The sequence below is a fragment of the Asterias amurensis genome, chromosome 4 (genome assembly GCF_032118995.1).
Source record: "Asterias amurensis chromosome 4, ASM3211899v1".
Taxonomy (NCBI): domain Eukaryota; kingdom Metazoa; phylum Echinodermata; class Asteroidea; order Forcipulatida; family Asteriidae; genus Asterias; species Asterias amurensis.
The window spans coordinates 12,858,487-12,874,185 of record NC_092651.1 but is presented as its reverse complement, the minus strand read 5'-3'; the positions used below and the strand labels follow the sequence as shown (position 1 = coordinate 12,874,185).

Sequence of the window (15,699 nt, the reverse complement as noted above, 5' to 3'; positions counted from 1 at the left end):
AATTACTCAATTTCCCCCCACTTCTTTTTGATTGTGTTTCATAGTTCCACAGTTGTTACAATTCAATGGTATACCCATCACTGAAATTTAAGACTCGATATCGGTTCACATTTTGATATTAAATTAACCTTTTCTCGCACCTCCGATCAATCTGAATTTCATGTCATTTCAGACGCAGGTAACCTATGACTTGTAGTGAGTTTCTTTACAATAACACACGTACATTACTGTAGTCCCGGATGATAGTGTCACATTGTGTAATTACAACCTGAAGCATAACACCTACATTTCTCTCTGTTTATCTTCAAGGTATTGAATGTCTAACTTAATTGCTCTTGAGATAAGATTATAAGAATGAAAGCTGAAATTCAGCTCTTAAAAACATCAAGGCCAAATTTCATGGAGTAAGCAGAAAATATTGCTTTAACAATTTCTCTCTGCTAAAGCAAAACTGAGCAGAAAACCAGTCACAAATGGTATATGTGGCATGTTAGTTTGGCTGGTAACTTTTGATAAGCATAATTTTGTTGTGCTTGGCATCTTTTTGTGCTTTAAAAGCAGACATGTTTGATTTGGGGGCAAAGACATTTTTTGGTGATCAAGAGTGGAGATAAACTATGTATAAGTATACACCGTATGAACTTTATATACAGCTGCGTTTGACAATGTATAGTTTAAGGTTCACCCTTTTTTTTTATAAAATTGTACAGGGTTCAAGTTAAACTAGATGCAGTTCAAATGAAGACTTCCCTTCACTTATGTGCAATCTGAATGCTGCTTTCTTTGCCTCATGTATAATAACTGATTAACACCTGTATTCAAGAACCGCCCTTGTCCTCTGTTAACCTCTATATAAAAAAATATAGGCAATGTTAAAAAACTTTGCACTCGGGGTGCAAACACTGAATGGAAGAAGGAAGGTGACCTAATGAATGTCATAAATTGAAGTTGGGTATGAAAACCAAAATACTGATAAGTGAAATGAGACAGTCTTTTTCAATCATTAAATTTTTTTTATCTGAAGAAATCAATGGAAACTTTGTTTAAAGTCAATGATTTACTCAAAATCATAAATTAATCAACATAACAATTTGAAATCTTGCATTTAAATTTACTTGTTGCACTAAGCAAAAGTTGCATACAAAAATTTCAAACAGATAATGCTTCAAAGTTATGAAAATAAAATGATGTTATGTGAACACACAAATTGGAGAAACACATCCAGATTCTTTAAAAGATAACAAAGAATGTCAGACCTGGAATTACTTGTGTAGTGTACTCCGTTTTCCTTTGTGCCCTTTAATAGTTTTTCCGCAAAATTTAAGACTTTCCAATGGAGGTTCCCTTTGTGGAATGAAAATGACCTTGCCCTCTAAGAGATGACATTCCAGGCCTGGACTATGTCTTATAAGTTTTGTGTAAATAAACATTGAAAAAAAATGCTTGACTCTACGAGTAACTGAAACTGGAGTTTTGTAGTGAGGCTACATAACATGTTGAAGACATTTATATCCTGTTTTGTTTTCTGTGGTATTGCATTAGGAATTAATTGTGACTCATATAACATACCACAAGCCTTTTGTTTTTAAATAAATGAAAAGTATAAAAGATTAATGGTAACTTTTTTTTGTAAAGTTTCAAAAACTTTCTACAAAAAATACTGTACAATTATTTACAATTTATCCTACAGTTACGAACAAAACTCCCAAGTAATAGTAACAATGAATTATTGTTTTAACATTGATTTCTTAATTAAAGCAAATAATTTCCTCATGGATAAGCCTACCAAGTGAGGGCAGCAACTATTCTCCATGATAGTGAAGCAGTTTTTCAAACCATCTTTGGCTAAAGCTCTGTCAGTATTTCAGAAGCTGTTCATCATGGTGCTTTATAATGGAGTCTAAGCCTAAGCCAAAGCCAAGGCTTTGGTTCAAACAAATAGACCAACAATAGTTTTATTGTTTGTTTGTGCATTCATAAAAGGATAGCCAATATATGATAGCTGCATCTGTACACCATTAATAGCCATCTTTGATTCTACTCATTGAAGCCTGTGTTGACAAAGTCTGCTGTATAAAGGAATTCACCCTTAAAACTTGACACTCGTGTCTGCTTTAGAATCTCAGAAAATCAACTGCACTACTTTTTGCAAAACAAAAAAGAAGAAAATTGATGGCAATCTTATTAGATATCAGAGCTGAGGTGGATTTCACAAAGAGTTACGACTAGTCTTGTCTCGAGTTAGAACAAGTTTCTCATCCTAACTTAGGGCTAGCCTTAACTTTATAACATCTCCTAAGACTACTCCTAACTCTTTGTGAAACCAACCCCTGGTCTCGAGAGTAAGTTGATAAATGTGCCGTTACTGAGTTGAGTTGATGGACCATTATAGTGTTGCAACTAGATCACTCTGTACTGGTAAAATGTCATGACAGTATTAGAGATGTTCCAATTGATAATCAGTGAAATCCCAAACAGGCCCAGCAGTACGAGAGAGGGTGGGTAGAGCAGAACCACTGTACGTCTCAGGAACGGTAAAGCTGTAGTGGTAATCAAAAACATATATCAAAATTAGGAAATACAAATTTCTTGCATAAAAGAAGGGAAGGAAATTTTATTTTCTGCTAGTGAAATTTGAAGTCAGAGAAATGAACTGAAACCTTTGATTGTATTTCAATATTTCCTTTTAGGTATGTGACAAATGTTCATGCACTCATATTTGATGATTGCATTATAAGAATGAAACAGAGGTAAACATAAATTGCCAGTTTTCATCCAAGCATTTAATATCAGACTTATTCAGGTTAACTTTTATGTTTAACTTTGAAGTTGATTTAGCTAGGTGACTGTTCAGTTTTGTGACAAAACCAAACACTCATGCTCTGATATTTGGCGACTGCAATATGTATGAATGAAACAGAAGACAATTTTAAAGAGCAGTTTTAATACCAGATTTGTTCAAGTTAACATAGAAGATATTTTTACTCAATACATGTACCACTCCAAATGTAATAACCACTTCACGTGAAAACCTATAATTAAGTCTTGTTATGTAGTTGATGGTGATGTCCTGTTGTCAACACAGGTCTGCCCATGGCTTAACTACCATGTCGCAAGAACTATTTGTGACTGGTATACTGCTTATTTCTCACGTGAAAAACAGAAGCCTTACTCTGTAGTGATTAAAGAATATGATCAATCTGGAACTGGTATTGAGGTGCCCTAAAACTTACCACTGTATCCCAGAAAGGTGACATAGATGTAGTATGTGATTGCAATCAGCCACAGCGTGTTGCCGAACAATGTGGACAGGAAGTTGTCATAACTAATTACAGCTGTTCATGAGAGAAAAAGAGAAGATCGTTTCAGGCACTGGACACATTTTGTAATATTGTCAAAAAGAACAGTATGCTCACTTGGTGTATCCCTCAACATATGCCTAATATAACAAACCTGTGAAACTTTGGACTCAATTGGTCATTGAAGTTGCAATGGAATAGTCTAAGAAGAAAAATACATAAGTTGCGTGTTTTCAGTTGCCTAAAAAGAGAAGATCCTTTAGAGAGATATCACACAATAATGAAGACTTACACTTATTTTTATAAGGAGCAGTTTGGTTTTTCAAGAATCATTGGATAACAGGGAACAATTTCGTCCAGCTACACAGTTAGTAGGACACTTCTTCACTGGATAATATTTAGAATTATGTCGTTGATGCTAGGCTAGTTGATGCTATACATGTACTTACGAATATACAGAATGAGCTGAACTACGTGTAGAATAATGAGAACAGGAAAGAAGGCGTTGAGGTGTACATCGAATGCAAACCCCCACTCCACGTCCTGTGAGTTTGTCCCTGTGACTCGCAGATACTTGTTGGCAACAAGCCTGAAATGATAGAGTAATGAATGCTAAGATTGAAAAGTGATGACTGTCATAATGGTCTGAACGGCACTAAAATTAGCTGTTTAAAAACCTCCAATCGTTAAATAAAATGTAAAGTGATTTCAAATAGTTACAACTTTCCGGAAGTTTCTGTTTCAAAGATTCTGGGCAATCAGCTTTCATGAAAGTTTCTCTACACAAATGTCTAAATGACTTTTGGATTAGATTGGATTTTGTAAATTTTGCTAAACATAATATTACTTTTGCTGTCTTCGCATTTCTACAAAGGCTTTAAATCCAAGTAGCATATTATTTCATGTAACTTGCATTTTATGGACCATATGAAAGAGTTTTGACTTTTCATGATCAAAAGCATGAGCCTGTGATTATGATCAACTGACTAGGCAATCTGATGAAGGTAAACAAAGCTTGTCATTTGGGTTTGATTGATACGAAGAAGTGTACAGTCAACCCTCCTTCTAGAGAGGCTCTGCTTTATTATAAAGAGTACATTTTGAAGTCTGTATTTGGTGCTTCTTTGTTCTATAACAATATTCATGTTAAAGGTAATTTGGCCTGCCCCGGCTATCTTGTTTGACTATAAATGCTTACCAAAGTACAGTCGCAACCAGTAGTCCAACGCCTATGCAGTCCACAAATACCACCCACAGGAGAAACTTGAAGAAGCCTACAACCCCGAGCCTTAACACTATGGCAAATCCCACTGATGAGGCTGGATAAAATAAAATTTTGCATAAACATTACTAACTGTAAAGACAAATGTTTGGCTTCGTGTGACAAGGATGTTTTTTCTTCCATTATTATCTCGCAACTTCGTTGACCAATTGAGTTCCAAATCATAAGAAAGTTTGTAACTTACTCCTCAAGATGGACATATAATATCAGCGTTACTTTGAATTTGTTTTAACCCTCCCACTTGCTGACCATTTAGTATCATCCATTATAGTTTGAATGATAGATAATGTAAGCCTGCATGTACATGTAGTGTGTACTTGTAAATAGTAAGTGCTGTGCACAGTCGTGCCACCATACACAACTTGTGTTGACAAACGGAAGGTCCGCTCACTAGAACATGTTTTCAATGAGCATGAGGGTTAATACGTATGTAGACCTCAGTCAAAAGACTTCAACTCTGTAGTAAACCATACCCAAGCTGGGGTGGGGTGGGGAGGGGGGGGGCTCAGAGGGTATACTTAAACAACACACTATTTTTTCTCTTGTAGAGAAGTACCCCCTCCAACAAATGGCTTGCCCCACCCCAAAATAAAATCCTCTAAATAATTCCAAAATACCAAGCTCATGTATTCGAAGACACCATGCCCAATAGAGAGCACCAAATGCATGCTTTGTACAGTTCAATTTTTTTGTTTGATCCATTCAGAAAAGATTATTTCAAAAAATACATGTGTCGTTAGTCACTTCTAATGTCAACTCGTATCCAGTTAAGTTTGAGCCAATTTTAATCAACAACTGACCCGGGAAAAAAATTCTTAGTCCTTACCGCATAAGCAGATGCTAAGAAGAACAAGAAAGGCAGGGTCGTCTCTCGCCCACTGATCCTTGGTTTCTGTTAAATGGAAAGAAAGTTGACGCAATGATATGAGAGGGGTATTAAGAAATAAGTATTTAGGCAAAGCGTACAGGCTACATACATGTATCCAAACAAGTTCAGTCGAGTTATTTCTTGATTTGCTTCAAAAAGACCCAACTACTTTCAAATATCGAAAAATTGAAAAAGTTTATCATGCAGTAACAAAACACAGTTTTTACATATGTGTACATTAAAGGGCTGTGTGTTTTGGGCCTACTTACGTTTCCTGTACTGGAAATTACGGTATCTGAAATGAAGATAAAAGCAAAAACGTTATTTAGTATTTTAAATATTCAAAGAGACTGCATTAAAAATGGCAAAAAAAACTTCCCACCAGAGGTGCTCTTTACAAATGAGAAACGCCTTGGTGTCCTTGTCATTCAACAGTGCCATTCCTTTATTTCAAACTTGCTTTCTTACTTACGATTGATGGGAGAAATTGTTTTGGCTTATGCCTTTGTGACCCCATATCTTAACATTGATTCCTTCCAATAGGCATCGAGCTCTTTCTTAAATGTTGACACTGTTTTGGCATTTACTACTTTGTGTGGGAGACTGTTCCAATCATTAATTAATCGCTGTGAAAAGAAGTTCCTTCTGCACCCAATGTTTTTGTTGAGAGCCGGCTTGTACAATTTAAGAGAGTGGCCCCTCGTACTGGTGTTTCTAGCTGTATTAAAGAATTTCTTACACTTTCTGTGGTGCAACAAGGAGGTATACCATTTGCCACAAAGCAAACTCAAAGTCCATCTGGCGAAACATAACAAGCCGCCGCATGAATTTACGGCGCTTTGCCTGGGCTGTGTGTCTATTGTCGAGCATTGGGTTGGGGCTGGTAGGTCGGGACCCATTGGGGCTTGTCGGGGGCGAGCTTTTGGCAATGATGACAGATGACAGCATCTTAAACGTGTTTCTTGATCGATTAACTCAGCTCTGCAAAGAATAATAAAAGACTTAATAAAAGTAGCAAAACATACTTATTCATGTCACTTTTGTACTCTTATGAAACATTTATTTTAATAAATATACATGTAGGTCTATAGCAACATTGTAAGGAAATGCCAAAAACTTGACTTGTGAAATTGAAGGTTGACTTGTCACTATCATCAGACTAACTATCAGTCACTCGTCATCAGCGGAGAATACAGACATAGCCCAACAAGAACAAGTTTAGTCCAATCTAGCAACGCATCCCCCATCCATGACATGTCCAGTCAATGTTTGTATATTGCCATAGACTCATAATCATACATGTAGTAATTATTAATTTAAAATGAACATTGAAACCAAACAAATAACTTGTATAAATGTATTGTATTTGTAACATAAACATATTTGAAAAATCATACGTATTGATTTGTATCAAATAATCATCATAACAAAAGTCTGACTGACAAAAGAAAAGTGTATAAAAACCCAAGAAAAAACTACATTACCATTAAGCAGAAATGCTAAATAGCATTGACTAGGCTGATTGTCAGTTTTGATTAATTTCATCTCATTAAATATTGCCGCTTCCTCTTGTTTATCACGAAATAGATGCAGTACATATCAATGTAATACAAACACACAGCAAAACTCACCAAAATAGCGTCAAAATAACCTCCCTCAGCATGTGTCTCCGATCAAAATGAAGGCAATTTAACGCAGTTCTAGTATAGGTTTACAACTACACTGTTACACTGTTTACATAATGTTTTTGAAGTAACATAATTTTGGGTAAACAATTTCTTGACGTCGTTGTTATGTTAGATGTAGTTCGTGTGTGTGTGTACGAAACGAGTTTTTCGTGTACGTGTAGTTGAAACTTTTTCCCATGTTGGAACCTCGCCCGCTTACTGTAAACCTAAATGTTCGTAATATATCACCAAAACCACAAAAATTAAGTTTTGATGCAAAATTATATACACAATTATTATTTTGTATTATTTAATGACATTTAAGTGAAATATTTTGTACAAAAGTGTTGAAGAAACATTTCTGTAAAAATATAATTAGGTTTCAAGATGGCCGCGCCCATGGTAATTTTTTGGGTACTTCGTGAATCGTGTGCAAACGTTATGTGCTGAGTTAAATTGTACTTTGTGAACCGCGTGAGTGATTTTCATCAAAAATGCCGAAATACTTTGAAGATAAGGAAGAGTCGAAACGACCATGCGCTGGTGTTCGAGAGGATCTCAAAGCTTGTCTTCTGGCGAGTGATTGCGTAAGAATTGTAAGTTCAATTCAAGTTTGTTTTATTTTATATCATAAATAATCATACTTACATGTATCAGTATGTACAATGTATATCTATATATATTTTTAAATGTTTACAATTACATCAACAAGGCTTGTCAACAAGGCCTACCTTGTAAAGGCGTGTCAATGCTATTCATGTTCTAATTTGAGATATTAATTTTAAGTTTAACACTAGTCTCTAAATTTGATCATGCGATCCATGACTTGAGGCGTTGAGCATTGCCCTTGCCAACTTTGTTATTCAATTGGGGCCTTGCTTCATGGTTCGATGTGTGCGCCCAGCCGCAGTGCGGTTTAAATCTCCAGTTATTGAAGCAGCACTCGAATTGAAAGGAAGAAGGTCACAATCAAGCAGTAAAATAAAAATGCACAATTTAAATTAAAAAGAAGAAGAAGAACAAGAACTTGAATTGAAGAAGTAGTTTATGTAAAATGGGTGCGCTTAACTTGTAATACCCAATACTTTACTTAGGTCTTACTCTTGGAATTTAGAAAATTACACCTTTTCTAGTTACATGGAGTACAAAATCATGTTTCAAAATGTGAGTTTTGGGGTATTGTCACTTTCAGACAACAGTATTGTTTACATTAATATTATTAATAACTTTTGATCTAAAAACTGTTTCAAAACATTTGATTGATTTTAAAGGATAAGAAGACGCCCAAAGAATGTCTACAAAAAGGAGAAATTGTTGACAACCACTGCCGGGCACTTCAGGTGTCATTCTTTGAGTGCAAGCGATCTCTAGTAAGTCAACATTATTTGAGTCATTTAGTTCAATATGTAAAATACAAACAACTAAAGTTTTTGTTTTCATTTTGTTTCATACATTCCTCAATTTTGTATTTTTGTTTTCCAGTTGGACACGAGGACACGATTTCGAGGGAGAAAAGGATACTGATCGACAGACAGAGCATTTGTACAATATGTGAATTGACTTTTGGACAATAATTTTGCTGACTATGTCCAAACTCAGAGCGCAAAGCCTCGAGGAATTGTGTGGCCAACCAAAAGAGACACTGATGTGGTATTAGTGTCATTGGGGAAGGGAGTAGAGACAATACGTCGACCTGATCAGCATAGCTTGACCTTCTGTCTCCAGCATCACACCACAACGTGGAGCGTATTCAAGATCCAGCCAGTTTAGGAATGATTTTATCAGATTGTGGTTTGTTGTCGACAAGATTTATTTGAGATTTTGTAAAAATAAGATGTTCAGACATACTTTTCCTTTTATGATTTTTTAAAATCGCCGATTTAGTGGATTATGCAAGGCTTTATTTGATTATACTGTAATATACTATAATATTTTCAATTAGAGGCATTTGGTGCTCAATATGTGGCATGGTGTAATGTAGTTTTACAGAAAGAGGTAATTATACGCCCCCAAAATGTTAATCTGATAAAGGGATTGACCTTTCCGTGACATCTGGAAGTACACGTTTTCTGTGTAACAATATGGTAGTTTTCCTTAATTTACTTTTTTGCAACTTCGATGACCAATTGAGTCCATTTGTTCCCAAGTTTGTTATTTTAGGCATGTTTGAAACAACAAGTGAAGATACTGGTCTGTGACTACTTATACCAAAAGAATGTCCTAGATTTAACTGCATGCATGTTATTATTTCATCCTACTTTTAAAACTGTCCATTACATGGTTTGGATTGTTGTTGGTAAAAATTCTAAAATTCTAAAATTCTAAAATTCTAAAATTTCTGGACCCAAAAGGGTAAATTTGTAGATGGAATTCTTGAATAAATCCATAGTGAATAAAATTGAATAAAATGTTATCTTTTATTATTGACATACTAGGCCTTATAGTCGTATTATTCTCTAGGACTCTAGATATCCCTGCCCCTCCATTGAAAAATCTTCCTCTTCCTCTTCCTGCCGTCCATAAATAAAACCAAAAGTGACCGCTAATTTTATTCAACACCAGCATTCGTAAAATACGTGAATTCATGCAATTTATTTGTTGTTTTTCTGGGCAAACGACAAACCTGTACTGTGTGTGTTGAGGAGAGTTCGTTTGAACGGATGGCTTTGGGTTATGGTTAGAAAAGCGCCCGCTCTTGGTCAGTAAGATGCATTACTATTATTTATTACAAATCCACACAGAGCCATGATGAGTCTGTCTGTCTTTCTAGCCTATTTCAATCCACTCATGCAGGAGAAAAGCCCCTTCACAAATTATCCATTTCACTCTATCCTGCACTGTCTGTTGCCAGGCAAGTTAGTTTATTTTTCTCACCATCTTCTGTTTTGTTGCCATCTTTTTCTTGTTTGGTTCCTGAGTTCAGTTGGTTGTTTTGCATGCCATACCTCATTGCGCTAGGTACTTCTCCACTTCTTTGATTTAATCGTCTTGATTGTCATGATGAGTACTGCACTGTAAAACATTATAAGTAAATTTGCGGATGTTTCAGTTTTCTACTTAGATACACTGGACCAGTCTTCTCACTTGGTGTATCTAAAAAATATGCATCTAAAAATAAACATGTGAAAATTGGAGCTCAATTGGCCGTCGAAGTTGCGAGATAATAATGAAAGAAAAAAACACCCACACTTCTAAATCTGAGGTCTCGAAATGAAATTCGTGGAAAAATACTTCTTTCTTGAAAACTACTTCACTTCAGAGGGAGCCGCTTCCCATAATGTTTTATACTATTAAAGGAACACGTTGCCTTGGATCGGTCGAGTTGGTCTTTGAAAAGCGTTTTGTAACCGTTAGTTATAAAATGCATATGGTTAGAAAGATGTTGTAAAAGTATAATACAATGATCTACACAAGTATGCCTCGAAATTGCGTGGTTTTAATAACACGGTCGGCCATTTATGGGAGTCAAAATTTTGACTCCCATAAATGGCCGACCGTGATAGTTCGCGACGTAAAAAGAAAACCGTGAAATTTTGAGTGATACTTGTGTGGATCATTATATTCTACTTTTAAAACATCTTTCTAACCATATGCATTTAAAAACAAACGGTTTCAAAAGCTTTTTGTAGACCAACTCGTCCGATCCAAGGCAACGTGTTCCTTTAACCTCTCCCCATTACTCGTGATCAAGAAAGGTTTTATGATAATAATTACTTTGAGTAATAACCAATAGTGTCCACTACCTTTAAAACCCATGAACTTCATCACATCATGTAGATGTTGTTTTTTATTTGTGATAAAAATTGTGGCACAGTTGCAGCCTATACATACAGTTGTTGTTTATATTTCTGGCATGATATGTTTCCTGCTTTAATCTGAATCCCGATTCTTTTGCCCTTGGACCAATAAGTAAAATAAATGGTTATTCAAGTAGTCAGATAGGTATATTAAAGTCTGTACCATGTGTACATCATGTAGGCCAGGATTTGTACTCAATGAAAAGAAAATGGTTCTACTTTTTTCCCCGGGCCCATGCCTGACATACCCTATAACTTCGCCGCCGCCCCGCCCCCACCCCACCCCACCCCAGATGATAAGGAAGTTATGTGGAATATGAACATTTTCGCTGGGTTCAATTTTATTCAGAGCGTTGGTGGGGTGACTGGTACGGCCTGTTACCATTGTGGAAAGTGAACACAGAGATGTTACCAATCAATAAGGTCACTCAAAAGGCGTTGCCTGGTGATTGTTTGTATTTGATATTACTGTGGCAAGAGTTTTGCGCCTGGTTCAAAACATGATCACCTGTGAGCCCAATTTTATAAAGCCTGTAAGTATGAAAACCTGCTATTTATACAAAACTTGCTTATTAGAAACTTTTTACCACTGAGCCCAAATTCCAAAGTTTACATTATTGCAAATGGTGCCCAATTAAATTTGCTTTTAAGCAGTATAGGCCTATTATCTGCTTAGCAGCTTTATAGAATTGGTCACAGATGGTGGTTGGTCAAAACAGTAAAAAGCAACCAATTATCTGTTATTTTTTCACTTAAACTGAGTTAGTTGTCACACGTCAAAACAAAGTTTTGATGTTCAGCATAGAAACCATAATTCAGCGCACAATTATGCAAGATTGGAAATTCAACTCTTCCTTTTTATGGAAAAGCACAGTGCACAATGCACAATACAAAATGACTTTAGATCCGGTTTCCATTTTTTTGATTGGATCTGTGTGCACTTCTTGGATAACCCCTGGTCGGTTTGTTCGTCTTTTCTTTAGTCTCTGTGAATGACGCTAAAACAAGCTGGAAAAACTTGTAAAAAATCTACCAAACCGTTCTGCGGAAATGATGTTTTCTGTTTGAGACATACTTGTTGCTTAGTTTACAACAATATTACACATATGAAATAATATAAAACAATAATAATGCACATAATACAAAATGAAGTTAGATCCTGTTTCCATTAGTGTTTATCTATTTTCTGGATCTTTGTTCACTTCTTGGAGAACCCATGGTCGATTTGCTCGTCTTTTCTTTAGTCTCTTTAGCGGATAATTGTTCTCTTTCAAAATGACTTTCTAGATCCGGTTTCCCTTTTTTTGTCTATTTGGGATCTTTGTGAAATTATTGGAGAACCTCTATGTTCTGTTTGTTCGTCTAGTCTGTGAACATCATTGCATATTTCATGGCCGTGACTGGTTAGAATTGATATAGAGCTGACAAAAAAAAATCGCTACAGTGTCCATGATGTTGTGGTCATAGCCCTACTGCAGTGTACATGAGAAACTTTTACCTTTGGGATTTTTTATCCTTTTTGTGGGTCAGGAGATAAAAGTGAAAACCATGCACGCAGTTCAGCACTTTTAAAATACATTGTTCTTTATTTGTTATCGATTGAACAATTGTCGCTTTTTTCCCCTTTGTTTGGGGGGGGGGGGGTGGGGTGCCAGATTTTGTTTTGTCGAAATATGCCTTCATTTCATATGAAAATATTTCACATGAAAGAAGCATGAACTTCATACCCAGCAAGCTTCTAGACTGAAATTAAGCCAAAACAACATTATATTTTGTTATTGTTCAATCATAGAGAAAGGACCAGACGCAAAACTTCGATTTTTATACATTCGTACTGCTTGCTTGTTTATGCCATTGGTTCATATTGTGGCTTAAATTGTTTGAACAACCCGGGTGGCATATGTTTGCACAGGGTTGCATATGTTTTACTATTTAACAGCTCGCTTGTTGTCGGTTGCTAAGTTGTTTGGCTGCAATGGCAACGATTATTAGAACAATTTTGCATTAGCTTCTGAATGTTGTGAGAAATTTGACAATGTTGTAAACCAAAGGTATCATACAGGTCAAATATTACTTAATAGATATTTTGTAAGAAAATATATTTTTTAAACTAGATAAGAAACATTAGTTTCTAAATATTCAAACTGAAGGACCGATAAACAGTAACAAACTTGAAGAATGCCCAAAGAGGGCGTGTCAAACGAATACTGTTTGCCTAGTACGATGGCTTCATTTTCACTCCTCCACTGTGTTTGCTTTCACTTTTAATTCTGAGCTGAAAGGTAACCTTGGATCACTCGGTTCCCATCTCGGGATGGCGCTTGAACCAAAATAGAACGAACGTTACGTAATTATTGTTTGGACAGTCTTGCGGACAAAAAGTATGACGCAGTTCGAGAAGTTGAGGAAAGGTGCATAAAAGAAAGTGAGAACGCTTTATGAATCATCATTTCGCACATCTCGCAGGGTTGGAATTGACGGCATCTGCAAAACGTCCGGAAAATGTAAGTTGTTTGTTCTAACTTTTTGGCAATAGTTCAATTCATTTAGAGTCGGCTAATTGTTTTCTTTTTGTATACTAAGTGCGTACCTTCTAAGACCGCACAATTGAGGCAGTTTCTCAGTTTCTTCGTTTTTATTATTAGTAGTACTAGAACAATTGTTTTTAATGTTGTATCTGTGAAGAGTACAATGAGCCATTCCAATAGCTTTATTCCACTTACTGCAACTCTTTAAATTCCTTGCCTGGTGCATGTTTCCCTCCACCCTATAATCTAGACTGTTTTAAGAGGAATATCAATTCCCACCTTTTTGTATATACGAAGTGCGTACCTTCTTAGACCGCACAATTGAGGCAGTTTCCCAGTTTCTTCGTTTTTAGTATTAGGAATAGTAGTACTAGAATACAAAAACATTTAATGTGGTATCTGTGAAGAGTACAATGAGCCATTCCAACAGCTTCATTCCAGTTACCGCATCTCTTTAAATTCCTTGCCTGGTGCATGTTTCCCTCCATCCTATAATCTAGAATATCAATTCCCACCTTCTGCTCCCCTGAGTTCTTTTCACATTAAATAACTGTTCTTCTTGTAGCCCAACATACAAAAAGAGTGGCTTTTAGCCTTGTTTGGGCGAACTTTCATTAAAACAAAAGTACCTGGTATTAAGAAGCATTTATTATTATGTTTATCTTCGCATAATTTTTACGATATTTTAACAACCTTTTTAAATGACAACTACGGCATGCAAAACAGTATAGGTTTTTTTCTACGTCTTTATAATGGGAAACGATCAATTTTCAGTGGCAGCCTTGCTTTTAGTTAAACCTAAAAGGAATTTGTTATCATTGATATGTGGTCATTTTTAATTTCGATTGCAGTGAAAACAATGGGACTTTCAAAGAAGACACTTTTGGTGCTTGGCCTCTGCTGCCTCGTCGGAATTGCTTTGGCTTGTCCAAATGAGGGACCCTATCCAGGAGATGACGAGGACCGTCCAAGACCCGGTGACGATGATGACTGGCGTCCAAGACCCAGTCATGTCGATGACGACGACGATGAGGACCGCCCAAGGCCCAGTGATGACGATGAGGATCGCCCAAGGCCCAGTGATGACGATGAGGATCGCCCAAGACCCAGTGATGACGATGAGGATCGCCCAAGACCCAGTGAAGACGATGAGGACCGCCCAAGGCCCAGTGAAGACGATGGTGACCTCCCAAGGCCCAGTGATGACGATGGTGACCTCCCAAGGCCAAGTGAAGGCGACGAGGACCGCCCAAGACCCACCGAGGGACCCGGGGACGGCATGAGCCGTGGACCCGATGATGGCCGTACACCACCAGTAGACAGCCAGTAGGCAGACCACCAACAATATATACCGCCAGTTATAGGCCGTACACCACCATGGTCCAATATCATAAAGCCTGTAAGCATATAACCTTGTTAAGCACAGAATATTATTGCTTAGCACAAACTTGTCACGAGCCAAAATTACATAAATTTCGCATTACTGTGGCTTGTGCCCCGCTAATTTTGTGCTTAGAGCAAAGAAATGTGTCTAGCAGTATTTTCTGCTTGAAAATTTGGCTCAGTAGACCGTAGACAATACTGGAGAAACCGAAGCACCCCGCCCCGGTGAACCCCACCCCATTATGCTTAAAGGCACTGGACACTATTGGTAATTGTCAAAGACCAGTCTTGTCACTTGGTGTATCTCAACATATGCATAAAATAACAAACCTGTGAAAATTTGAGCTCAATCGGTCATCAAAGTTGCGAGATAATAATGAAAGAAGAAACACCCTTGTCACACGAAGTTGTGTGCGTTTAGATGGTTGATTTCGAGACCTCAAGTTCTAAATTTGAGGTCTCGAAATCTAATTCGTGGAAAATTACTTCTTTCTCGAAAACTATGGCACTTCAGAGGGAGCCGTTTCTCACAATGTTTTATACCATCCACCCAGTCTCCCCATTACTCGTCACCAATAAAGGTTTTATGCTAATAATTATTTTGAGTAATTACCAATAGTGTCCACTGCCTTTAAATAAATCCCCATGCACAAACGAGAACATTCAAGTTCCACAACATATAATATATGCCTATCCCCCATAGGCATAATCTTCAGACTATCAAACGATTAACCCTTATATATTATAAGAAAAAAGACACGATACACTAACTGGTAAAATAAATATTTTGGTAACCATTGATTTTAAATCAAATTTGTTTAATCTCAATTGAAAATGTATGAATCATGTTGCTAATGATGTAGAACATTATAATT

At 36.6% G+C, this 15,699-nt stretch overlaps 3 protein-coding genes across 3 annotated transcripts; 2 read left to right on the top strand and 1 right to left on the bottom strand.

Annotated features, from left to right (window-relative positions):
• Nucleotides 1-234: 234 nt before the first annotated feature.
• Nucleotides 235-7,281, bottom strand: LOC139936508 (protein unc-50 homolog). Its single transcript, XM_071931341.1, has 8 exons — nucleotides 7,081-7,281; nucleotides 6,189-6,430; nucleotides 5,719-5,744; nucleotides 5,408-5,473; nucleotides 4,498-4,618; nucleotides 3,749-3,888; nucleotides 3,234-3,335; nucleotides 235-2,540 (listed from the first exon to the last, which is right to left on the bottom strand). The coding sequence occupies exons 2-8, from the start codon at nucleotides 6,395-6,397 to the stop codon at nucleotides 2,401-2,403; spliced, it is 804 nt and encodes a 267-aa protein (XP_071787442.1). The 5' UTR covers nucleotides 6,398-6,430; nucleotides 7,081-7,281; the 3' UTR covers nucleotides 235-2,400.
• A 231-nt stretch (nucleotides 7,282-7,512) lies between these two features.
• LOC139936163 (cytochrome c oxidase assembly factor 5-like) lies at nucleotides 7,513-9,786 on the top strand. The gene is made up of 3 exons (XM_071930918.1): nucleotides 7,513-7,712; nucleotides 8,388-8,486; nucleotides 8,599-9,786. The coding sequence occupies exons 1-3, from the start codon at nucleotides 7,611-7,613 to the stop codon at nucleotides 8,638-8,640; spliced, it is 243 nt and encodes an 80-aa protein (XP_071787019.1). The 5' UTR covers nucleotides 7,513-7,610; the 3' UTR covers nucleotides 8,641-9,786.
• A 3,523-nt stretch (nucleotides 9,787-13,309) lies between these two features.
• LOC139936350 (uncharacterized) lies at nucleotides 13,310-15,699 on the top strand. The gene is made up of 2 exons (XM_071931153.1): nucleotides 13,310-13,417; nucleotides 14,293-15,699. The coding sequence occupies exon 2, from the start codon at nucleotides 14,301-14,303 to the stop codon at nucleotides 14,769-14,771; it is 471 nt and encodes a 156-aa protein (XP_071787254.1). The 5' UTR covers nucleotides 13,310-13,417; nucleotides 14,293-14,300; the 3' UTR covers nucleotides 14,772-15,699.